This window comes from Schistocerca nitens, chromosome 1, assembly GCF_023898315.1.
Source record: "Schistocerca nitens isolate TAMUIC-IGC-003100 chromosome 1, iqSchNite1.1, whole genome shotgun sequence".
Lineage (NCBI taxonomy): Eukaryota > Metazoa > Arthropoda > Insecta > Orthoptera > Acrididae > Schistocerca > Schistocerca nitens.
This window is the reverse complement of record NC_064614.1, coordinates 443,457,699-443,483,680: the sequence shown is the minus strand read 5'-3', so window position 1 is coordinate 443,483,680 and position 25,982 is coordinate 443,457,699. Positions and strand designations below refer to the sequence as shown.

Here is a 25,982-nt window from a genome sequence, read left to right as displayed (position 1 = left end):
TTATGAAAAGGACACAACTAATTTATGTTCCTCTCCTTTCTTAAATCTGAGCTCCCACTCATTCTTTAATGACGTGATTGTTGACTGGGTGCTTATCTCTAACCTCCCTACCTCTCTGTTGATAGAACTACCACTCTACATGTTAAAGATGCAATAGAGATTTTACAGTGGGAGATGTAAAATATCAACCAGTTCCCCATATAGGGCTTATTATATAATATTTTTAAATTGTATGTTGTAATTACCTGAAAAAGCTTCTTTTTGTGATGGAAGGCAAATACTTTAGTACTGTGCCAATGTTGTGCCTTTCTCTACATTCTTCTAACCTTTTCTAATGTTATATGTGCCCAAGTGGCAATAAACAGTCGTGATGAAACTTGGTGGATGTGTAGATAGGGCAGAATAGTGCAATACATATATTTTTGTTTGTGCCCAATTTTATGTTTGGGTCAGTCCATGCAAAATCAACCTATGGTCTGGTTCTTGATGTATCAAATTTTGATAATTTGGTTGTATGAAAAATCACAAATTAAATTTAAAAAAATTTTTTTGGACCTTTCAATTCTGGGTTAGTAGTTTCAAAAACTTCCTAAATTAAGCGCAATGTTAATCACTATATCTCCTTGACTTACAGACCTAAAATTTGTACCATTTTATTCAGATTCTTATAACCTTTGGTAGTATATGCTAATTTATGATATCCATTACAATGCTGCATTTTTCCCAAATGAAATTGTTTTTTAATTTTTGTAATTTCAAAATTATATTTTTTGTTTTGAAAAAAAAAAAAAAAAAGTTATTCACTCATTATTTGTTAATGTGTGCCAAATTCCATGATGGTGCTCCAGCAGGAACATACTAAAATTAATATCATTTTATGATAAACGCAGCATCTTGTGCATTAGTTTGTTGGGCCTTTTGACTTCTAACTAAGGTGTAATATGTTAAAAATCAAATAACTGTCAAAGAAGTATTTTTTATTTAATGATAATCAGTTTAGTACATTATTACAATCATACACTTAAAACTGAAATTAACATTCAGCTTTCAAATGTTAAGTGTGACGATATTTTAACATGCACTGTAACAACACATACTACGAAGAGACTAAAAATAATTTAGTTAATTATGCCATCATTTCACAGACACATTAATATGATTCAGTGTTATTAATTAAACAACGATATTCAGTATTATTAATTAAACAATGATGTAGGCCAAGCTGTTACTTGTGTGCCTTGTAAAGAGATTTTTTACTCATATTCAACAAGTAAGATGTTATGGTGATCCACTAACCATCTTATTACAGTCTAACATTAGAGTCAATGGAAGGGTCCTATTTCACCCATTTGGTTTGACCTGTCTTAGTTGTGACATCATTGAGGCGCAGCGTGTTAGAAACAGTTTGTGCTTGCCAAAGGTGTGAACTGGAGCAAGCCATGGCACATTCTAGTGTGTGATGTAGGTTTCTAAATTGTTTGATTGCGTTGTTAATAGTCAGAAAACTTTTTTTTACTATATGTGGATGTTAAAACAAAGTTTACTAGTCATTGGTTGGTTGCTGTTATGGACGACAATATGGCTTATGCAATTAAAGTTCTCCAGTTATGTAACAACTTGGTGGAATGTGTAAAGTGTTTGCAGTGCATGGAAATTATGATGTTGAGCCAAGTTTCTGCTTCTCAAACCAGGTACAGGTGTATGTGGCAATGTTTTCAGTGATGGTTATTTTGTTTGTGTGTGTTTGTGTGTGTGTGTGTGTGTGTGTGTGTGTGTGTGTGTGTGTGTGTGAGAGAGAGAGATTGGCGGGTGGGGGAGGTGTCTGGTATCGTTACTATCCGTAGAGCTATATTGGTCAAATGAAATGTTAGATTCCAGTTTTTTTTTTTTCATTTTTAAATTTTTGTTCGGTTTATTCACGAAGATTTCATGTTTATTTTTTGGCATGGTTTTAGAATGGTGACATTGTTACTGTATATTTAGCATGTCACCACCCAAGACCATCTACTCCCTTGGTCTCAATAATTCATTTCTAATGAATTGAATTACTTTCAGTAGAAGTAAATGTACACACACACACACACACACACACACACACACACACACACACAGTTGTATAAATATGTACAACAACTAATGCAACTTAAGTTACATAAAATGGAAAATGCAGACTATCCCTTAAATTATTGATGGTAATTGTTACATGGCATAGTTAAGTACAATTTCAAAAGGATGATGTATGCTTAATTAGTTCTCTGTTATTTTGTTTCAACAACAGCTTAAGGAACCAGATTGCAAACAAAGTGCAGTTGAGATATAGTAGTCAACACGAATAGCAGTAAAATAAAATTTATTTCCATGTTTTCCCTTAGGAGTGACATCATGACATTTGGTACACACTTTAACAAGTAGTGTACAACTAATATATATTTTTTCAAAACAAAAAATTTCTATTTCGAAATGTTCAGAATTGGAAAAAAAATTGTTTGGGAAAATTTAGCATTTTTATGAATTTGGTTCAGCAAATCATATTTTCAAGGTATGCTATGAACTGAGTGAAATGGTATAAATTTCAAGTCTGTACCGTGAATACTTTCAAAGATATGACCATTTAAGATTTCAAAACATGGCAAAAATCACTCCATTTCGAGAGCTTTAAAAAGTGATAATTCAAAAACAATGTGTCGAAAAAAATTTTAGTATTGGCTTTTGTCTTATTTTCATATGTAGAATAAATAGCAAAATATTAAAAGATTCTAAATCGTCAGGGTTCATTTTTCGTTTATTATTATTGATTGATTTCACATGGAATGACAGTTTTAAGGGGTAAAAGTCACCAAAAAGTAGTTCGGCGTTTCGGGTTTAGAGGGAATATTTTTGAAATGATATATGAAAAATGTTTTTCATATAAAAGTTGATATGTAATTAAGGCTCCTGAAAACTTGTTTTTGTAACAATTTGAAATTTTGCAAAATTTTGTACCACCATTAATTAATTTTTTAAAATAAAAACTTTTGTTATGAAAATAAATTAAATCAGCTTTCAGGCCACATACATTCCTGTGTAATAAAGCTGGAGCCTGAAATACCATTTTTGGAAAATAAGCTTTACACAATGTGCTGTCTGAGCATTTTCAACAAACCTAATTAAAATATCTAAACATTCATTACTATTCTAATTATTTATTTTACTTATATTTCTTTTATGTTTTGAACAGTCATTTTACATTTTAAATTCATGGCTTTTATTGTTTTTTGCATGTGATTTTTGTTTACTGAAAATAATAATTGATTGTTATGATAGAAAATAATTACAATAATGATGATCTATATGGAACGCCTAAAAAATTGTTGTTTTTACACTGTGCAAGTAAAAGGAATGAAGTTTCGTCTCACAATGTAGGCCTACACAGTGGAGAAGACAACATAAAACGGAATTCAGCAGGATTTCAAATTGTCGTGGGTGATCCTCTAAATACCATGATTTGTCTCATCATATTTCAGTGCTTTGATAAGCCTTGGCAAAGAGAATTGATTCTGTACTAATGACTGCACCGTGATTATAGTTTCTCAAATAGAAATTGATATCATCATCAAATCTAAAAGTCTTTTCACAAAGTTCTTCTAACACTGGAAGTTGTATACTTCCAAGGCTCCACCTGTGCTGTTGAATCCCGTATGATCACCAGATGAACAAGTTCCTTGTCCTCTGGTACGATGCTCTAAATAGTTCTTTCACATTGAGCATCGCAAGAATCTAGCAATAATACGGATATTGCTCCCTCACTGAGAAAGAAAGCATCTTCCAAATATTTTTTGACATGGTCAAGCGTTTCCCAAATATTGATATTTTCACCAGGACATAGCCTCCCAGGGGGCTCACCACTCTTTAGCAGGTTTGTGCTTGGCTACCACAGGGCCCCAGCCTTTGCAGCGTTTCAGCATTTTTTCCTTCTGTGCTGCATGTCTATCTTCTTGCTATTCTTTTTCCCCTTCCTTGGGGAACATATCTGGATATTATTGGGGATGTCCTGCATTCTGTCGCTCACTTTTCCTTTCTTTGTTTCCCTTCTCCTCTCATTCCTCCGCTTTGGTGTTTGAGGATACTCTTTTTTTTCTTCTTCCTCCTTGTGCGCTCGTGAAGGCCGGCCCACGCGTCTCACGCATAACAGGTGACTGGGTAACGCGTAATTCTCAGCCCCAGGTAGACAGGTAGGGTTAGCACATACCCCCTGGTACAGGCCAGGCCCAGGGAGGGGTGATTGCCTGAGCTGTAACCTTCCCAAATTGCTGATTGGTCCCTCTTGTCAGGTGTTCGGGAGATGTGAACAATCACCTAAGGTGTGTGTGCCCCCTAGGGCCCCCAGTTGGAAGGAGTGTGCCATCGGAGACACTGGCAATCATGGGGATTTTCTCGCGATGAGTCAATCATCTTCCCACTCAAAGTGTACAAAACACAAATGTAATGAGGCTAATGATTCAAAGCCCCTTCCCACTGCGCCATGATTTCTCGTGGTGTCACGTACTGAAGACGGTCAGTCCTTTGCCATGGGAAATCCATTTATTATTCAGAAAGGTGTTGATGCAATTGCTGGCCCTGTGAAAGCCTGCTCTCATTTATGGAATGGCACTTTGCTTTTGGAGACCTCTTCTGATTCTTAAGCACAACTACTGCTTGCTGCCTCGCTTCTCCATGGTTACCCTGTTTGTATTCAGTCCCATAGAACTTTGAATTCTCCACCAGGCTTCTCGGTGGTCTAACAGAGGCCAAAATCTAATCTTATCTTTCTGATCAGGGTGTCATAGCCGTCCATCGTATAATGAAAAAGATTGATTCCTCCTCAGTGCTCACCCGCACTCTCTTTCTCACCTTTGATAGAGCGGTGCTTCCGTCCAAGCTCAAAGCAGGCTTTTAAATTATAATAGTCCAGCTGTACATTCTGAACCCAGTGCGCTGTTACCAGTGTCATAATTTCAACTGCAGTAGAATGCCTTGTCGACACCCAGCCAAATGTGTCACTTATGGTAGAGATGTGCACGAGGGCGATTGTCCACCTCCTCCTCCCCGCTGTGTCAACTGCAATGGCGGCCCTGCAGCCTTCTCTCGAGATTGTCCCGTGTATCTTAATGAGTGGGCTGTCCAAGAGAGTCGGGTAAAGGAAAAAGTGCCTTACCCAGTAGCTAGTAAGTTACTGGCTAATCACAAACCCTGTTTTCTTCAGTCTGGCACCTACAGTTATGTTCTTGTTATCTGTCACTCCATGAAGGACTTGTCCACGCAGACATGCGACCTCAAATTCAGCTCTGAGGTTGTGAAATCACCCAGTGTCAAGGTAGCATCGCCATCCCCCCGTACAGCTGTGCAACAATTCGTCAAACTCTCGCCTCAGGGGCACAGCCACCAGCTACACAACCAATAGGCTGGAAAGGACAGGGGTAGTTCTCCTGTGAAGACTTCCTCCATCCCTCCAGCCAAACACCATCCAAGTCTTCCTCTAACTGGAAGGGCTCAAAGAAGTCTACCAAAGGCAAATGGTCTTCTCCTTCGCCAACTCGAAGATCCTCCTAGGTGGTGTCACCACGTGGTTTCCTAGCCCGGCCGGCCTCAGTTTCACCGGTGCGCACCACCAACTGTTTTTCAGCATTGGACTCCACAGACGGACCGTACAAGCATGCCGATGCTTCTGTGGACCCCTTGGAGCAGGGTCCTCCTGCCTCTGTGCCCTGTAGCAGTCACTCTACACCAGCTGTCAGTCAGTGGCTGCCGAGTTGACACCCCTACATCTCTTTCCTCATCATGACTGTCTTCCAAAGGAACATCCGCAGCCTTCGGTCCCACAAAGAGGATTTACAGCTGCTTTTAGTGTCCCTTTGTACTCTGGCTTCAGGAAACGAATTGATCTTCCCCGAGGTCGGCATTCCATCTCATGGGGGCGTTATACTGCTCATATGGGATTACATTCATAGTCAACCCATCTCCCTGACTACCAGTCTTCAAGCTGTTGCAGTTTGCCTTTTTCTTCCCCACCTGACTTTTTCCCACTGTTCCATTTATATCCCTCCGTCATTTGATGTCACCCGGGCAGACTTCCTTCAGCTTAATGGGCAGCTACCTACCCCATTTTTGCTACTCAGTGACTTTGATGCGCATCATCCCCTTTGGGGTTCTCCCAGGACCTGTCAGAGAGGTGCCCTCTTGGCTGACCTTCTTAACCAACTTAACCTCTGCTGTCTTAACACTGGAGCACCCACTTTTCTTTCCGACTCCTCACACACCTATTCCCATTTGGACCTGTCTTGTGCACTGCCCAGCTTGTCCCTCATCTTGAGTGGTTCGTTCTTTCTGACCGCGACCGTTTCCCATGTGCTATTCGTTTGCTGACTCCTACCCCGTCCACGTGCGTGTTTAAGTGGCAACTTCTTAAGGCTGACTGTCAGCTTTACTCCTGCATGGCAACCTTCGAAGAACAAGATTTCCCCAGTTGTGATGATCAGGTAGACTATCTCACCAATGTTATCCTTATTGCTGCAGAACGTTCCATTCCTCGTACTTCCTCTTTACCAAGTCGTGTCCCCGTCCCTTGGTGGACTGAGGCATGCCGCAATGTCATTCACACACGGAGACGTGCTCTCCGTGTTTTACTCATCATCATACGGTGGCAAACTGCAGTCATTAGAAACAGATGAGTGCAAAGTTTCATCATTTTCTTCAGGATAGCAAATGAGCTAGTTGGATTTCATTCACTAGTTCTTTAACAGTTCCACCCCTTCCTGTGCCACGTGGGCCAACCTCAGATGGCACTCTGGGACTAAGATCCATTCCCAGTAGCAGATGATGTTATTGTGGACCCTATTGCTATCTCCAACAACTTGGGCCACCATTTTGTGGATATTTTGAACTCTTCCCACTATCACCCTGCCTTCCTCCATTGGAAACGAGTGAAGGAGGCTGGGGCATACCCTTCTCTTCTCTGAATTGTGAGTTCTACAGTGCCACCTTTACTATGAGGGAGCTCAGTTCATCCCGATCCTCTGCCCCAGGGCCAGACGCCATCCACATACAGGTGTTGCAGCACCTTTCTCTTATGGGCAAGCACTTTCTGCTTAACATGTACAACTACACCTGGGCAGAGGGCACATTCCCTGGATGCTGGCATGAAGCCACCGTCATATCCATACCCATACCTAAGTCCGGTATGGACAAAATCCTTTCTTCTAGCTACCGCCCATCTCTCTTACCAGCCGTGATTGCAAGGTGATGGAACGCTTGGTTCATGCCCGTCTGGTATGATAGCTCGATTCTTGCAATTTACTGACAAATGCACAGTGTGAATTTTGGTCGCGGCGTTCTGCAGTTGACCATCTCGTTACTTTGTCCACCCATGTCAGGAATGGTTTTCTGTGGAAATCCCAGACTGTGACCATGTTTTCGATTTGGAAAAGGCCTATGACACGTGCTGGAGAACTAGTATCCTCCGTACTCTTTACACTTGGGGCTTCCGTGGCTGCCTGTCCTGTTTTCTTCAGGGTGTGTGTGGGTTCTGCCTTGTTGGACACCTTTGTCCAGAAAACGGTGTGCCTCAGGGTTCCGTCCTGAGTGTTGTCCTTTTTGCTATCGCCATTATCCCTATCATGGCCTGTCTCCCAGCGGTCATCTCCGGCTCCCTTTTTGTTGACGATTTTGCCATCTATTGCAGTTCTCCACGGACCTGTCACACTGAGCAATGTCTTCAGTGGTGTCTTGATCGTCTTTACTCCTGGAGCATTGACAATGACTTTTGCTTTTCCACTGACAAAACTGTCTGTATGAACTTCTGGCGAAGCAAGTGGTTTCTCCCACCACGTTTACATCTTGGGTCTGTTGCCCTTCCATTTGTTGAAACTACGAAATTCCTGGGGCTCATGCTCGATAGGAAACTGTCTTGGTCCTCCCATGTCTCTTACCTGGCAGCCCACTGTATGCGCTTCCTCAATATCCTACATGTCCTCAGTGGTGCTTCCTGGGGTGCCGATCGAACATCCCTTGTCCATTCGAAACTAGACTATGAGTGCTTTGTTCATGCGTCTGCACGCCCATCCCTCTTACGTTATCTAAACACTATCCACCATTGTGGCATCTTTTTAGCCACAGGCGCCTTTTACACCAGCCTGGTTGAGTGTCTGTATGCTGAAGCTGCTGAATTACCACTGTCCTACTGCCGTGACTTTCTCCTCAGCAGGTATGCATGCTGTTTGCCATGAGTGGCCATCCATCTTATGCCTCCTCCTTTTACGATTCCTTTGATCGTCAGTATGAGGCTCTCCCTTCTTTGTTAGCTCCTGGAGTCCACTTTCGGCACTTGCTGCAGCGACTTATCTTCGCACTGCCTGCACCTTTCCCAGTGGGTGTGAACCCTTTGCCACCTTGGATTTTGAAGTGGCACATGTTAACCTTGTCCTTCATTCGATTCCTAAGGACACTACTCCGGCCTCAGTCTATCGCCTTCAGTTTTAGTACTTTTGTTGTATACTCTAGGACTGACGGTGAGGTCAGGCGTGCCTTTGTCATTGGCACCCGTGTCTTTAGATATCGGCTTCCGGCACACTCCTCCATATTTACAGCCAAGCTCTTCTCCTTGTATCAGGCAACGGAGTACATCCAGCGACACAGCCTTTTCAATTGTGTCCTCCACTAACTCTCTCTGTGCCCTTCCCAGCCTATGTGTGCTCTACACTGCCCATCCCTTAGTGCAGCTGGTCCAAGAAAACTGTCACCTGCTCACTCTTGATGGAGCCAGTGTGATGTTCCTGTGGGTTCCTGGTCATGTCGGTTTGCCAAGAAATGAGGCTGCTGACACTGCTGCCAAAGCTGCATTTAGTAGCTGTCTTCTGTTATGTCAGTTGGGATTGGTGTATAGTCGGTTCTTTTCTCCTCTCTGTCTTAGAGTTCTATAGTTTTGACTTGGGCATGTATGACCCCAGTTGTTTTTGAGCCCTAAAACAAAAACGAACAAACAAACAACCAGGACATATGGGGATTCAAAAAGGTATTCTTGAATTCTCGATCCAGACTGACCATTATTTTTTCTTTCCGCTTGTGGAAAACACATTTTCTGGTAGTCTACAAAAGCGTCTCGCCCTGTCCACTCATTCTAATATAAGTGAAAACTACTTCTGTTGTTCTATGTGGTATATAATTAGGTTTCAGAATCACTGTCAGAAATAAAATTGTGTGATGTTTTAGTACAGTAACATAACTGGCAATGTTGCACCAGCAAGCTTGGTGTAGATGGGACAACTTTGGCAACCTAGAATTTTGCCTATTTCTGACCTCTTTCACACTTTTTTAATCAAGGATTTTTGAGTCTTTGTACAGATTATTAGAGTGCCGAGACTTACTAGAACGAAACTGGAAACGCTCAGGCATCAAATTTGCGACTACAGTACACTAAAGCTCTACAGTGATTAATAAGTGAACAATTGAAACACAGTAAAAGAGTCAGTATTTCGTGAAATGGCATTAACAAATACCTTCTTAATGAAGCGCCAAAGTATTTCCCATTCCAAAACTAGCATTGGAATAGAACAGCTTAAAGCATACTTTAGTCATCTGAAAGACTCGTTAGAAGGAATTCCTCTATCCCACATATTATCCCATTGACAAAAAAAATTTTGACTGATGATACAGAGTGTAAAACAAGTTTTATTTAATGGGGGCTGCAAGTATCCATAAAGTCATAAATTCTACCAAAGCAAGTGTTTCTTTAATATTTGCAGCTTTGGCATCAGGAGAACTACTGCCTCCTTTTGTGATTTATCGTTCAAAACTGTTATGGGACACGTGGATTTTAGGAGGACCAAAAGAAACAAAATATGGCAATACAGCAGGTGGATGGTTTGATGCTCTGCATTTTGAAAAGTGATTTTTCCATGTTGTGCCATGGGCAAAAATCCATCTGGCCCAAATGTTCAATAGGAGATACAAGGGCTATCCACAAAGTACATTACGTTTTGGAATTAAAAATAAATAAAGCTTTGGAATTTTTTTTTTTATTATGTACAGATGAAAGCCACACTTAAATACTACTTTTCTTCATAGTTGCCATTTAAATTAAGGCACTTATCATAGCGATGGACGAGCTTGGAAATCGTCATAAAATTCGGCCGCCTGCGCCTTCAACCACGTGGTTACCTCCTCTTGAAGCTGTGCGTCGTCATCAAAACGCTGCATAGCCAACCACTTCTTCATTGCTGGGAATAAGTGGAAGTCGCTCGGTGCCAGGTCGGGACTGTACGGCGGATGAGGAAACAACTCCCACTTAAAAGATTCGAGAACTTTGCCGTGTGGGCCCGGGCGTTGTCGTGAATCAGCAAGATCTTTGAGCCCAACTTTCCCCTGTGCTTGTTTTGTATTGCTCTTCTGAGGTTGTGCAGAGTTTGGCAATACCTTTGAGAGTTTATTGTAGTGCCTCTTTCCAGGAAATTCACAAAAATCACACCTCTTCTGCCCCAAAAGAAAGTCGCCACGTGGTTGAAGGCGCAGGTGGCCGAATTTTACGACGAAGGAATTTCCAAGCTCGTCCATCGCTACGATAAGTGCCTTAATTTAAATGGCAACTACGTAGAAGAGTAGTATTTAAGTGTGGCTTTCATCTGTATATAATAAAAAAATTTCCAATACTTTATTTTTAATTCCAAAACGTAATGTACTTCGTGGATAGCCTTTGTATCAAGGTATGCAGAACTCACAATGTTCGGTTTGTGTTCTTGCCTCCAGCATCCACTCATCTGTGTCAACCTCTGTATGTTTCAGCCTTTGTTTTCTGTCAAGGGAAATGGAGAGCCATATTGTCAGATTATAATATGAGGAATTCATTTAGTTCCACGATGATTGAGAGAAGTGCATTTCCCAAACTGTTGGCAAAACTTCTCTTTGCTTTGGATGAAGGAGAGAAAATGAAATTGAACATCATATCAGGGGTCAAGGAATATGGCACTGTGCCACTGAAGTAATTTATTCTAGAATAACATATGAAGAGAGAGCTGGTGGTAATGACAGCACTACAAGAATTAGTGATTCACTCTTGAATTACCTTCGAGCCTGATGCAGAAATAAGGGTCCACTGAATAGAAGGAGAACTGATATGGTCACAGGAGAAGCTGTTAATGAATCACACTTCATGAACCATCAATCTTGTCAGAGTACCTCTGTAACAAAACAAATTGGGGGTGTGGGGCGGGGCAGGGTGTTCGATGGAAGAGCACTCAGAGGAATCCCTCCGTGCTTTTTCTTTTCATGACACAAATTGACTTTGAACCTGAACAGATGTTGAACCTTGGAAGAACTAGGTAGCCAGGAATTAGTTGATCTAGTTGATCTCTCTTTTTTCAGTGAAGATGATTGTAATTCAGCCATTCATGAACATAATTAAATTAATGCCAGAATTTCCCAGGATCTTAAGACTGAAGCTTGGAATGCTTGTTGTAGTAAAATTCATGACAAAAAAACTGCCAAACATTTTGTTGGCAGGCTTATTCAGTTCTACGGAATCAGGGAGTTCGAGGTGTCATATCTTTCTACAGGAGATGGAGAAATGTTGTTACTTTCCAGATATGCCAGATGAAACATCCCTGAATGTAAAAGACATTGTGTACATAATTAACAATCCTTGCAATTGAAATCGAGGCAAATTTTTCTTTTCTGATGAAAATATTGAACTTCGCTTTTAACTTTCAACTTAGAAGATTTAAATTTTGTATGTATCTATCTGTATGACTCTCTTTTTATATATATCTTTGCATTAAAGCATTTAATACCAATGTGGAAATTGTTTTCAGTGCTTTGAACTTCTTTTTTGGTAATTTTTTTAGTGGTTTCCACTGATTTTAACACAGTTGCGAAGTTGCCCAGTTTGCCAGGTAACTTTGCCAAACACATTTTTAATTTTTTGTATATACAAATTCACAAGTTGTAATCTGTTCACAAATTATGAAGTTAGAGATAAAGACTCTTGTTTTAAGATGATTTCAAAAACGTTTTTTTGCATTATAGGATTAAAAAACCAGGCTGAAGAGAAAAAAAGTGGCAAATTTGTCCCAGTTTACAATACGTGAAACAGTGAATTAAAAAACAAAAAGCTATGAATTTAAAACATAAAATAACAACTTAAAACATAAAACAAATAAAAGTAAAATAAATAATTAGAATAGTAATGATTATTTAGATATTTTAATTGTTGTTGTGGTCTTCAGTCCTGAGACTGGTTTGATGCAGCTCTCCATGCTACTCTATCCTGTGCAAGCTTCTTCATCTCCCAGTACCTACTGCAGCCTACATCGTTCTGAGTCACCTCTTGGTCTCCCTCTACGATTTTTACCCTTCACGCTGCCCTCCAATACTAAATTGGTGATCCCTTGATGCCTAAGAATATGCCCTACCAACCGATCCCTTCTTCTAGCCAAGTTGTGCCACAAGCTCCTCTTTTCCCCAATTCTATTCAATACCTCCTCATTAGTTACGTCATCTACCCATCTAATCTTCAGTATTCTTCTGTAGCACCACATTTCGAAAGCTTCTATTCTCTTCTTGTCCAAACTGGTTATCGTCCATGTTTCACTTCCATACATGGCTACACTCCATACAAATACTTTCAGAAACGACTTCCTGACACTTAAATATATACTCGATGTTAACAAATTTCTCTTCTTCAGAAACGATTTCCTTGCCATTGCCAGTCTACATTTTATATCCTCTCTGCTTCGACCATCATCAGTCATTTTACTCCCCAAATAGCAAAACTCCTTTACTACTTTAAGTGTCTCATTTCCTAATCTAATACCCTCAACATCACCCGACTTAATTTGACTACATTCCATTATCCTCGTTTTGCTTTTGTTGATGTTCATCTTATATCCTCCTTTCAAGACACTGTCCATTCCGTTCAGCTGCTGTTCCAAGTCCTTTGCTGTCTCTGACAGAATTACAATGTCATCGGCGAACCTCAAAGTTTTTATTTCTTCACCATGGATTTTAATACCTACTCCAAACTTTTCTTTTGTTTCCTTTATTGCTTGCTCAATATACAGATTGAATTAGGTATGTTGAAAGTACTTAGACAGCACATTATGTACAGTTTATTTTCCAGAAATGGTGTTTCAGGTTCCAGCTTTATTATACAGGGATGTATGTGGCTTGAAAGCCTCTCTAATTTATGTTGTAACAAAAGTTTTCATTTTTCAAAATTAATTAATGGTTGTCGAGTATTTTGCAAAATTTCAAATTGTTATGTAGGTTTATTATATAGTTTTGAAGAACATTAATTACTTATGAACTGTTATATGAAAACAGTTTTTATATATCATCATGTCAGAGATGTTCCCTCTAAACTTAAAATGCCAAATTACCTTTCATGTTGTGTTTCACCCGTAAAAAACAAAATTGGACATAAACAAAAAAATATGTGTTGAACTATTTAGCTTCCTTTTTCACACCTGCCAGGTTTCATCAAGATTGCAAATTGACATTTGGCAATGTTTCCTTGTTAGCAGTTAATTAACCTACAGTGTGAGGTCTGTGTCATGAGTGCCAACTTACAAATATAGGGGAGCCTGTTTCTTCTTCAGATATTAATTTTTTTCCTACTTAGTTTGTACTGAATTAGATCATCCACATTCTTATTTTATCTGTCGGTCTTTGTTTGGTGTATGCAGGAATTGTGCCATAAACAGTGTTACAGCCAGTGTCTTCTCCTTTCATCACGAGGTTGTGGTACGATCGTCTCTAAGGATCTTATATGGCAAGAGAACATGAGATGTGTTTATTAAAATTATTGTTCCTTTACAGATTGTTATTTTCTAATTCTTTTGTTTTACTTCTCTAGATACGGAAGAAGCCAGTGAAACAGATATGGGAAAATCCGAAGAATACACGGAAATCAAAGAGCAGTAAGTAAATGCAGTTAAATTTGTCTTTGAAGCTAAAGTAATGTATGCTTGTATTCTAATTCCAGAATGAAGTAGGCATACTATAATAAAAAAAAGCCTTGCACAAATAGTCAGACAGTTGTTAAGATTTCATAGTGATGCAGAGATTAGCATCTTGCTTTGAAGGTTCAAAATTATAAATATGAATGCTTTTTAAACTGCAGAATAGTAGTATAGTATGGGTAAAATGTCACACTCTATAACTGACAAGGGGAGGCCGCCAATTGTGAAATTCAGATTCGATTCGTACTGCGCATAATAAAAGCTCATGGCCAGAGGTGTAATGTGGCAAAGCACCAAGATGCACTTCTCAGCCTTTGTCGAGAAAATCGACAGTTAAAAGAAACCGTTGCAGTGAAATACTCTCTACGATTAATAAGTTTCTACAGCGTTGTGGCGCAGCGGTAAGCGCTCGGGTTTGTAATCCGAAGGTCGCCGGATCGAATCCCGCGCCATGCAACTTTTTTTCATTATTAGTTTTTTGTAATTCAAATATATATAGTATTAATGAATTGCTTATGCATGTTGGTGAAGGCGGATTGCTCTCCAATTGTACCAAAGCTCTCCCGCCCGCACTGATTTTCGACGATGTTATAAGTTGCGCTAGGGACCGCATCTACCTTCTTTCGAAGTTAACAGGCAACTACGCTGTTATGCGGTGGCTCGTTTCGGCCCATTCAATGTCTGTCCTTCAACTGTAACGAGTGAGTAACGGAGTTTATATTTCATACCTGGCACAGCGAATTTGTGTTAGTGGGGTCCCTATTCTAATTCGAACGTTTGACTTACGCTATACGTATTCGTTTCGGAATATCGTTTCTACGTCTTCCGTTAACTATACGTGGTAAACATTATGAAGACAATTAATAACATTTGTGAAATACAACTTTATTTGTGGAAAACATAATGATGTTCGAAGTCGACAGTTTTTCCACGACAAACAACTTTCAACAACTTATTATATGCATAACTGTTGCAACTGATTGCCGGGAATTATGTGTGTGTGTGTGTGTGTGTGTGTGTGTGTGTGTGTGTGTGTGTGTGTGTGTGTGTGAATTACGGAAAACATATACTAAAAAAAAGGTTGCATGGTGCGAGATTCGATCCGGCGACCTTCGGATTACAAACCCGAGCCCTTACTGCTACGCCACGACGCTGTAGGAACTTATTAATCATAGAGAGTATTTCACCGCAACGGTTTCTTTCAACTGTCGATTTTCTCGACAAAGGCTGAGAAGTGCATCTTGGTGCTTTGCCACATTACACCTCTGGCCATGAGCTTTTATTATGCGCAGTATGAATCGAATCTGAATTTCACAATTGGCGGCCTCCCCTTGTGAGTCTGCGTAAGTTGATACCTGACAGTTGCAGTGTGCTGGGCATGGCAACTTTGTGGGATTACCTCAAAAAATCATTAACATATTGCAATTTTGTAAATGTCTCTTTGACAGTGCCTCAGTGTCGTCACAGCGTTACTATTGTCACCCATTGTCACCCATTTCCTTTCCTGTTCCACTAGCAAATGGAATGAGGGAAATGTGACTGCCTAAATGCCTCCATTGAGCCCTAATTTCTCTTATCTTCATGGTCTTTACATGTAATGTATGTTGGCAACAGAATTATTGTTCTGCAGACTGCCTCAAATCCTGGTTTTCCAAAATTTTCTCAATAGTGTCTCAGGGAAAAAAAATGTTGTCCTTCCTCCCGAGATTCCCTTTTGAGTTAAAGAAGCTTCTCTGTAATGCTTGCATGCTGATTGAAACTACTGCTAACAAATCTATCAGCACGACATGCTCATTCCATTTCAGATTGTTCTGCAGTGTTACGCCAAGATAGTTAATCAGTGCGACTGTACCAAGCAGCACATTACTTATGTTATATTCTACTATTCTGGGATTGTTTTTAACACTCATTTGTGGTAATTTACATTTTTCTACATTTAGAGTAAGCCACCATTCATCACACCAACTAGATATTTTATCAAAGACATCTTGTATCGTTCTACAGTCACTCAATGATGATAGTTTCCTGTACACTGTAGAATCATCAAGAAACAGTTGCAAATAGCTGCTTGCCCTCTCTATTAGATCATTTATGTATGTACAGAATAGCAGCAGTCCTATCATTCTTTCTTGGGGTGCTTATGATACACCATTGTCTCCGATGAACACTTGTCATCCTAGTGTATTGGGTTCCTTTACTTAAGAAGTCTTTGAGCCACTCATGTATCTGGGGAATCTATTCCATATGCTCATACCTTTCTAAACACTCTGCACTGGGGCACCATTTTAAACACACACTGGTAGTGTAGGAACATGGAATCTGCCTGTGTATCTGTGGTTCTCAGGATGATGTGTGAGAAGAGGGCAAGCTGAGTTTCACATGAATGATGCTTTCTAAATTGATGCTGATTTTTGAACAGAAGCTTTTCCGTCTAAAGTAAATTTATCATATTCAAACTCAGAAAATGTTAAAGAATTTCGCAGCAAACCAGTGTTAAGGATATTGGTCTGTAATTATGCAGGTCAGTTCTTATGCCTGTCTTTTGAGTCACCTGTACTTTTTTCTCAGTCAATTAGGACTGTGCACTGGGCGAGAGATTTAGGGTAGATGTGCGCCAAGTAAGGTGCCAGTGCCACAGAGTACTCTCTCTAAAACCGAATTGGGATTCCATCTGGACCTGGTGACTTCTTTGGACCTGGTGACTTCTTTGGACCTGGTGACTTCTTTGGACCTGGTGACTTCTTTGGACCTGGTGACTTCTTTGGACCTGGTGACTTCTTTGGACCTGGTGACTTCTTTGGACCTGGTGACTTCTTTGGACCTGGTGACTTCTTTGGACCTGGTGACTTCTTTGTTTTCAACTTTTTTAATTGCTTCTCTACGCCAGGGGTGCCTATTACTGTGTCTCGTGAATGGGAGTCTGTGTGGTAGTCAGACGACGGTATGTTTAATAAAATATTCTCATGTTTCAAGCCGTGTCAAGATGTTTATGAGAATATGTGGCCAAATGCCTTGCAAGTGTGTAGGTCTGTGATCTGATGGCTATATCAGCACAGCAATGGCATTCACATGACTGTCAACCACTTGACAATGTCAGAGGAGACCTCTGCCTAAAGCTCCTGGGCATTAAACCACTTGACATGGCTTGAAACCTGAGAATATTTTTTTAATGGATATCACTGTGAGAACATGCATTCGTACACAGCGTTATCTTTTTAAGCTTATCATGCAAGAATGATTTCTTAAATGCGAAATTTAAAATGTCAGCTTTGTTTTTGCTGTCTTCTGTTGCCATACCACACTGGTTGACGAGTACCTCGCTAGAAGCCTTCGGTCCACTTAGTGATATTAAACGTAGAACCATAATTTTGTCAGGTTCGCAGCAAGATCTTTTTCTAAGTTATGATGGTGAAAGTTGTTATATGCTTCGCAGGTCGATTTTTTTGCAGAGGCACAAATTCTTACTAAATTTTGCTTTTGTCATTATTGTGCTCATTTTTTGAAATGAGAGTGCAACCATCTCTGGTTCTCACCCCTTTCTGAATGTTGTTATTAAACCAGGCAGATCTATCCTGTCCTTAATCCATTTACTCAGCAAATATGTATCCACAGAATGATTCACAGTTGCTTTAAACTTTAAGCCGTAATTTATGTCCATCATAATGGAACTAAATGATGTCCATTCATTGTCTAAATGACATGCTAACAGTTGCTTATCGACACTTTCTAGCATTAATGCTCTCCTAACCTTCATCTTGGATTTATTCACTTTAGTAACCAGTGCCACTAAGAGATTTTGATCACTAATGTCTATGTCTGCTGACACTGATAACAACTCCAGTTGTAGCTACAACATGTAAAATATTTCCTTTGTAATGATAAGTACTTCCCCCATGAACCATGGACCTTGCCGTTGGTGGGGAGGCTTGCGTGCCTCAGCGGTACAGATGGCCGTACCGTAGGTGCAACCACAACGGAGGGGTATCTGTTGAGAGGCCAGACAAACATGTGGTTCCTGAAGAGCGGCAGCAGCCTTTTCAGTAGTTGCAGGGGCAACAGTCTGGATGAGTCACTGATCTGGCCTTGTAACATTAACCAAAACGGCCTTGCTGTGCTGGTACTGCGAACGGCTGAAAGCAAGGGGAAACTACAGCCGTAATTTTTCCCGAGGAAATGCAGCTTTACTGTATGATTAAATGATGATGGCGTCCTCTTGGGTAAAATATTCCGGAGATAAAATAGTCCCCCATTCGGATCTCCGGGCGGGGACTACTCAAGAGGACGTCGTTATCAGGAGAAAGAAAACTGGTATTCTACGGATCGGAGTGTGGAATGTCAGATCCCTTAATCGGGCAGGTAGGTTAGAAAATTTAAAAAGGGAAATGGATAGGTTGAAATTAGATATAGTGGGAATTAGTGAAGTTCGGTGGCAGGAGGAACAAGACTTTTGGTCAGGTGATTACAGGGTTATAAATACAAAATCAAATAGGGGTAATGTAGGAGTAGGTTTAATAATGAATAAAAAAAATAGGAGTGCGGGTTAGCTACTACAAACAGGATAGTGAACGCATTATTGTGGCCAAGATAGACACAAAGCCCATGCCTACTACAGTAGTACAAGTTTATATGCCAACTAGCTCTGCAGATGATGAAGAAATAGATGAAATGTATGACGAGATAAAAGAAATTATTCAGGTAGTGAAGGGAGACGAAAATTTAATAGTCATGGGTGACTGGAATTCGTCAGTAGGAAAAGGGAGAGAAGGAAACATAGTGGGTGAATATGGATTGGGGGGAAGAAATGAAAGAGGAAGCCGCCTTGTAGAATTTTGCACAGAGCATAACTTAATCATAGCTAACACTTGGTTCAAGAATCATAAAAGAAGGTTGTATACCTGGAAGAATCCTGGAGATACTAATAGGTATCAGATAGATTATATAATGGTAAGACAGAGATTTAGGAACCAGGTTTTAAATTGTAAGACATTTCCAGGGGCAGATGTGGATTCTGACCACAATCTATTGGTTATGAACTGAAGATTGAAACTGAAGAAACTGCAAAAAGGTGGGAATTTAAGGAGATGGGACCTGGATAAACTGAAAGAACCAGAGGTTGTAGAGAGTTTCAGGGAGAGCATAAGGGAACAATTGACAGGAATGGGGGAAAGAAATACAGTAGAAGAAGAATGGGTAGCTCTGAGGGATGAAGTAGTGAAGGCAGCAGAGGATCAAGTAGGTAAAAAGACGAGGGCTAATAGAAATCCTTGGGTAACAGAAGAAATATTGAATTTAATTGATGAAAGTAGAAAATATAAAAATGCAGTAAATGAAGCAGGCAAAAGGGAATACAAACGTCTCAAAAATGAGATCGACAGGAAGTGCAAAATGGCTAAGCGGGGATGGCTAGAGGACAAATGTAAGGATGTAGAGGCTTGTCTCACTTGGGGTAAGATAGATACTGCCTACAGGAAAATTAAACAAACCTTTGGATAGAAGAAAACCACTTGTATGAATATCAAGAGCTCAGATGGCAACCCAGTTCTAAGCAAAGAAGGGAAGGCAGAAAGGTGGAAGGAGTACATAGAGGGTTTATACAAGGGCGATGTACTTGAGGACAATATTATGGAAATGGAAGAGGATGTAGATGAAGATGAAATGGCAGATAAGATACTGCGTGAAGAGTTTGACAGAGCACTGAAAGACCTGAGTCGAAACAAGGCCCCGGGAGTAGACAACATTCCATTAGGACTACTGATGGCCTTGGGAGAGCCAGTCATGACAAAACTCTACCATCTGGTGAGCAAGATGTATGAGACAGGCGAAATACCCACAGACTTCAAGAAGAATATAATAATTCCAATCCCAAAGAAAGCAGGTGTTGACAGATGTGAAAATTACGTAACTATCAGTTTAATAAGTCACAGCTGCAAAATACTAAAGCGAATTCTTTACAGACGAATGGAAAAACTGGTAGAAGCGGACCTCGGGGAAGATCAGTTTGGATTCCGTAGAAATGTTGGAACACGTGAGGCAATACTAACCTTACGACTTATCTTAGAAGAAAGATTAAGAAAAGGCAAACCTATGTTTCTAGCATTTGTAGACTTAGAGAAAGCTTTTAACAACGTTAACTGGAATACTCTCTTTCAAATTCTGAAGGTGGCAGGGGTAAAATACAGGGAGCGAAAGGCTATTTACAATTTGTACAGAAACCAGATGGCAGTTACAAGAGTCGAGGGGCATGAAAGGGAAGCAGTGGTTGGGAAAGGAGTGAGACAGGGTTGTAGCCTCTCCCCGATGTTATTCAATCTGTATATTGAGCAAGCAGTAAAGGAAACAAAAGAAAAATTCGGAGTAGGTATTAAAATTCATGGAGAAGAAGTAAAAACTTTGAGGTTCGCCGATGACATTGTAATTCGGTCAGAGACAGCAAAGGACTTGGAAGAGCAGTTGAACGGAATGGACAGTGTCTTGAAAGGAGGATATAAGATGAACATCAACAAAAGCAAAACGAGGATAATGGAATGTAGTCAAATTAAATCGGGTGATGCTGGGGGAATTAGATTAGGAAATGAGACACTTAAAGTAGTAAAGGAGTTTTGCTATTTAGGGAGTAAAATGACTGATGATGGTCGAAGCAGAGAGGATATAAAATGTAGACTGGCAATGGCAAGGAAATCGTTTCTGAAGAAGAGAAATTTGTTAACATCGAGTATAGATTTAAGTGTCAGGAAGTCGTTTCTGAAAGTATTTGTATGGAGTGTAGCCATGTATGGAAGTGAAACATGGACGATAACCAGTTTGGACAAGAAGAGAATAGAAGCTTTCGAAATGTGGTGCTACAGAAGAATGCTGAAGATAAGGTGGGTAGATCACGTAACTAATGAGGAGGTATTGAATAGGATTGGGGAGAAGAGAAGTTTGTGGTACAACTTGACTAGAAGAAGGGATCGGTTGGTAGGACATGTTTTGAGGCATCAAGGGATCACAAATTTAGCATTGGAGGGCTGCGTGGAGGGTAAAAATCGTAGAGGGAGACCAAGAGATGAATACACTAAGCAGATTCAGAAGGATGTAGGTTGCAGTAGGTACTGGGAGATGAAGAAGCTTGCACAGGGTAGAGTAGCATGGAGAGCTGCATCAAACCAGTCTCACGACTGAGGACCACAACAAACAACAACAACATAAGTAGTAAATGGACACCCTAGCTGGAAACAGGCGTTGATGTACTTCATTGGGGACATGTTGAAAATGTGTGCCCCGACCGGGACTCGAACCCGGGATCTCCTGCTTACATGGCAGACGCTCTATCCATCTGAGCCACTGAGGGCACAGAGGATAGTGCGCCTGCAGGGACTTATCCCTTGCATGCTCCCCGTGAGGCCCACATTCCCAACACGTCCACACCACTACATTCATAGTGTGCCTAATAGATGTTTGCCCATCATACTCATTACTCGTGGCAGATTAATCTACCAAGTCCCGTACGAGTTCAGGCATAGCGTCCCCAATAAAATACATCAACGCCTGTTTGCAGCTAGGTTGTCCATTTACTTATTTCATTTCTAGCAAAGCTGCATGGTCATCAACGGTAACTGTTCTTTCGGGAACAGATATTACCGTCATATATTTCCGTTGTGTGTAGATTGTCTAACTAGCTGTTCAAGACAGTTTCTGGAAAAATGATCAAAAGTACTTCACGAAACTGTGTGAGCATACCATCTGAAGTTAATCAATAGACACGGAGTCTCTACTATGTTAAAGTCACTTGCAACTAATATTGCACGGTCTGGGTATTATTTCCACTCAACTGACCGTAGACTTTATTTGAATATTGGGTGGAATTTGAAGGCCGGTAAAAACCTCCGGTGATAAACTTTATAGCACCTATGCCTGCTACTCGCATCCAGTTAATTTCCCACTTGGATTCAATTTCGATCTCAGTAGGTAACATGTTTTTGTAGATAGCAATGAAACAATTACTACTATTCCTTTGGCATCCGGCCTTTCCTTTCGATGTACATTCCAAGTCATGCCAAATACTTTGGAGCATCCTGTTTTGGGTTTCAGCCAGCTGTCAGTTTAGAGAAAGATTTGAGCATGAAAATTTTCCTGGTGGGCAGGTATATTTCCAGTTAAACTTTGACAATAGAAGTATCTTTGCCTTCTACACTGTTGGATTTCGCTCTCTGCACATCTGTCTGGCGATCATTTGTCAGAGGACCTCAAACTATAGGCAAGCCTAAAAAATCCCCATGTGCACTCCCCAAGTACTCTGCTACCCAAGTAGCTGCTACCTTTGTGTAGTGCACCCCTGACCTATTAAGGTGATTCCTACAATTCTTCACCCTATAACACAGGTCCAGAAATATCCAACCCTCCTGCATGGCTCCAAACCAAAGGACCCTGATTAATTATAGAAACAATGCTGTCGATTGTGAGCTATGCTTACATTCCGCATGTGAGGTCAGCTGTCTTTACCACTTGCACCTTCTGCCTGTACGAAGTGAAGATGGCCTAAGAACCCAAGTGCTGACATCAGTGGTGCTGACATAAACCACAACTTGTGTATGATTACATCCTGCCTGCTCAATAACTGCAGGCAGGGTCTCTTCAACAGTTTGGATGAGGCCCCTCTGCCAGACAAACTGAGTGCACACTGGATTCCTTTTCATCCCTAAAGGGCTCCATAGCACATCTGATGTTGCATCTTGACAGCATTGAGCAAATAATTAAACTGAGTAAGAGAAATTCTTAACATGAGGGGATACAAGCCTACATTTTCTCACTCTTTTAGTGACGGGGGATATAACAGGAGTACCCCTATTACACTGTTAAAGATGTAGTTGATCATATGAGAAAGTCAGTATTCATTGTGCCCAATTTAGTGAGAAATTAACCAACAACTGATGCAGATCTACACAAGGCAGTTTATAAGAAGTGGGCAGTGAGGATACATTATGGTGAGTAAACAGTCAATCACAGGAGCTGCTTATTCACGTGTGTAAATTACACAAATCTTATTTTGATATATTAAGAATCATTCACTTGTAGTACAGGGGTTTGACAAAAATATGGAAACATTGCAAGAAATGCATGCTTGAACATGCAGTGTTGGCCAAACCTGCAGGTTGTGCTGTTGTATTTGACTACAGTGGCACCTGTGCAGAGTCCTCAATAAGTTAAAAGTGTCAGTCATGGTCAGAAAAGTGTGAGTCCATTATGTCAGAGCCAAGTGAATCCAGACTTGGGCCATTTGTTGGTGCTCATGTGGTGGATACTTCCATAACCAAGGTAGCCGAAATGTTTAATGTTTCAAGAGGTACCATATCAAAGATGTATACTATGTGTGGGAAAGTGGAAAATCATCATCTGCTGAATCACAATGTAAACTAAAGTGTCGTGTGAGTGACTGTGTCAGTCAGTCATTCAAGGAGATTGTGGAGAAAAATAAGACGATGACAGCTGCAAAAGTCGCTGAAAAACTGAATTTCACCCCTGAGGACCTTGTCAGCACCAAAACAATATGAACAGAGCCTCAGAAGCAGGAAACTGCCAGTAGAGCTGGAATTCCAAAACCATTCATCAGTGATGAAAATGCCCATAACAGGAAAATGTGGTATCAAAGCCATAAAACCTGGACTGTGGAGCAATGGAAGGGTCTTGTTGCACACTGTTCCCAACTTCTGGCTGAGTTTACATCCAAAGAGTGAAACGTGGCGGGAGTCTCTGACGATTTGGGCAGCCATACTATGGTATTACATGGGCTCCATGGATACTGTCAGTCACATTACTGCCAAGAATTATTTGAGCCTTTTGGGTGATAAGGTCCATCCCATGGCTTTCCCCTCTCCCGAAAGGACTCGACCTCACTGTGTCGTCTCCGCATTGGCCATACCAGGCTGACCCATGGTTTTCTTTTGCGTGATGAGCCACCCCCACTTTGTGGTTGTGGAGCCTTCCAGTCAGTAGCCCACATTTTGGTTGAATGCCCCCTTCTTTTGGCTCTGCGTGCTAAGTACAGACTCCCCCCTACACTTTACCTTTGATGTTGGCTGATGATTCCCGGATGGTCTCTCTGGTTCTTGGTTTCCTCCGGGAAAGTGGTTTTTATTCAGTTTTAAGATTTTTAATCTCTCTCTGGTGTTGGGGCAGGGCGGTGAGTGTTTGGGTGTCTCCCACTGTAAGCCGTGTTTGGAGATTCCAGATTCACCTCCCTGACCGAGATCCTCTTTTTCTTCCCCTTTTACTCTGTTTTTACCTTTTTTTAAGGACTGGTTAGTCTCCTTTTCCCATACGTATTTCTACATTCTAGCGGTTGCACCTTTTAAGTCACAGGTGGTCTTGCCTATGCTGCTTCAGCATAGCATTTAGTTCGTTCTCTTGCCGACTTCCCTCATTTTGTTTTTACCAATGACAACATGACCGCCCTTTTACGTTTTTACCTTTTTCCGTTTTATTGTTCTGACTTTCCTCAGATGTCCCATTAGCGGAATGGAGCATATTTGAAACAAGGGACTGATGACCTTGCTGTTTGGTCACTTAAACCTCAAACAACCAACCAACCAATCCATCCCATGGTACAGGGTTTGTACCCTAATGGTGATACTGTGGTCCAAGGTGACAGGGACCATACACAGTGCTTGCATCACCCAGGACCAGTTATGTGAGCACGAGTATTAATTGTTGCGTCCCCTCTGACCAACACAGCCACCAGATCACAGTATTATTAGGCATTTGTGGTATAATTTGGAGAGGGAGAGGGAGAGGGAGAGAGAGAGAGAGAGAGAGAGAGAGAGGAGGGGGGGGTTGCATGATTGACTGATATCTATCTCTATAATTGTTACCTGAACTTGCCACTATTTTGCAGGAAGAATGATATAAGATTTCCTTGAATACCATACAGGATCCATTGTGAGATGACTAAATGCTGTTTTGAATGTGAACAGTTTTCCTACACTGTGTGTGTGTGTGTGTGTGTGTGTGTGTGTGTGTGTGTTTTATCCACCCCTTGTAGGTATTACAGTGCTCACCTCCCTTTTCCAAATTTCATACTATATTGGAGCTGTGTGCACAAACGGAACAAATTGTTAATGCCAAATGACGGGTCATTGTCTTGTTGTAGGTAGTGATCATCAGTAACATGACACTTGAAAAGAACTCTGCTGGTAATCATTTTAAATAGTAGGAAGTACGTCGAAGCATTTACAGTAAGTTCGCAGGTGTGCCAACTGGAGGGAGAAAAACACTTCGGACTCGTAGTTGCTGTAACATTATAGACGCAAGGCAGTCAAAAATATTAATACAAAATCACCTCACTTCCTTCCATATTTGGAATTCAACTTGTGCCGTATTGTAAGTTGTTTTGTAGGTACTAGATGATACCTTTAATATACTGTACTATCAAAAATCAGAATTTTAGTGTTGCTGATCATAAGGTTGTTTAGAATTTAGAAATACGGTGCAGAAATTGACCTGCAGTTAATTGGTGTTTAATGGTTGGGTTGTGGCATAGTATTTGAAATTATTGATTCATAATACGTATGTATGTGAAATGGAAGAAAGAAATGAAGTGATAAAGATAAATTGGAAGATGTCTGTAAGTAAGCAACTGAAGTAAGATGACAGGATTAATGGCAACATGATCAAGTATGAGATGAACACTATAGCATCAGTGAACTTGAAAATTGCATTTAAGATACTAATAAGCTCTGAAACATACACCATTAATCAACAGAAATTAGGTTAATCAAAGCTGCTTTTTGATTCTGAAGTAATTATACATATGGGCAACTGCAATTGTACTCACAGTTATTACAGAGAAATTGATAGTGTTTCCAGGCATTTTGTTCTCTGTGTGTTGGGAAGCTGGTGGCCATGAGAGAATAAAGTTACAGCAGTTATAAACATCATATTAATGTAAAATTCTGTGAAAACGATTGTGTCAAAGATATAAAGGTTGTCATTAAGATATATAACATTCTTAAATGCTTCATAATAGAAATTACAGGCTGAAAA

At 40.5% G+C, this 25,982-nt stretch overlaps 1 protein-coding gene across 2 annotated transcripts in view; it reads left to right on the top strand.

Annotated features, from left to right (window-relative positions):
* LOC126251508 (sin3 histone deacetylase corepressor complex component SDS3) overlaps positions 1 to 25,982 on the top strand; it is a 119,364-nt gene that overhangs the window by 1,437 nt on the left and 91,945 nt on the right. For both annotated transcript variants that reach the window (XR_007545751.1, XM_049951986.1), the window contains exon 2: positions 13,859 to 13,922. Coding sequence is in view for 1 of the 2 variants with exons in the window: in XM_049951986.1 (XP_049807943.1) it covers positions 13,859 to 13,922 (64 nt within the window). In the remaining variant the exon portion in view is untranslated. The remainder of the gene's footprint in view (positions 1 to 13,858; positions 13,923 to 25,982) is intronic.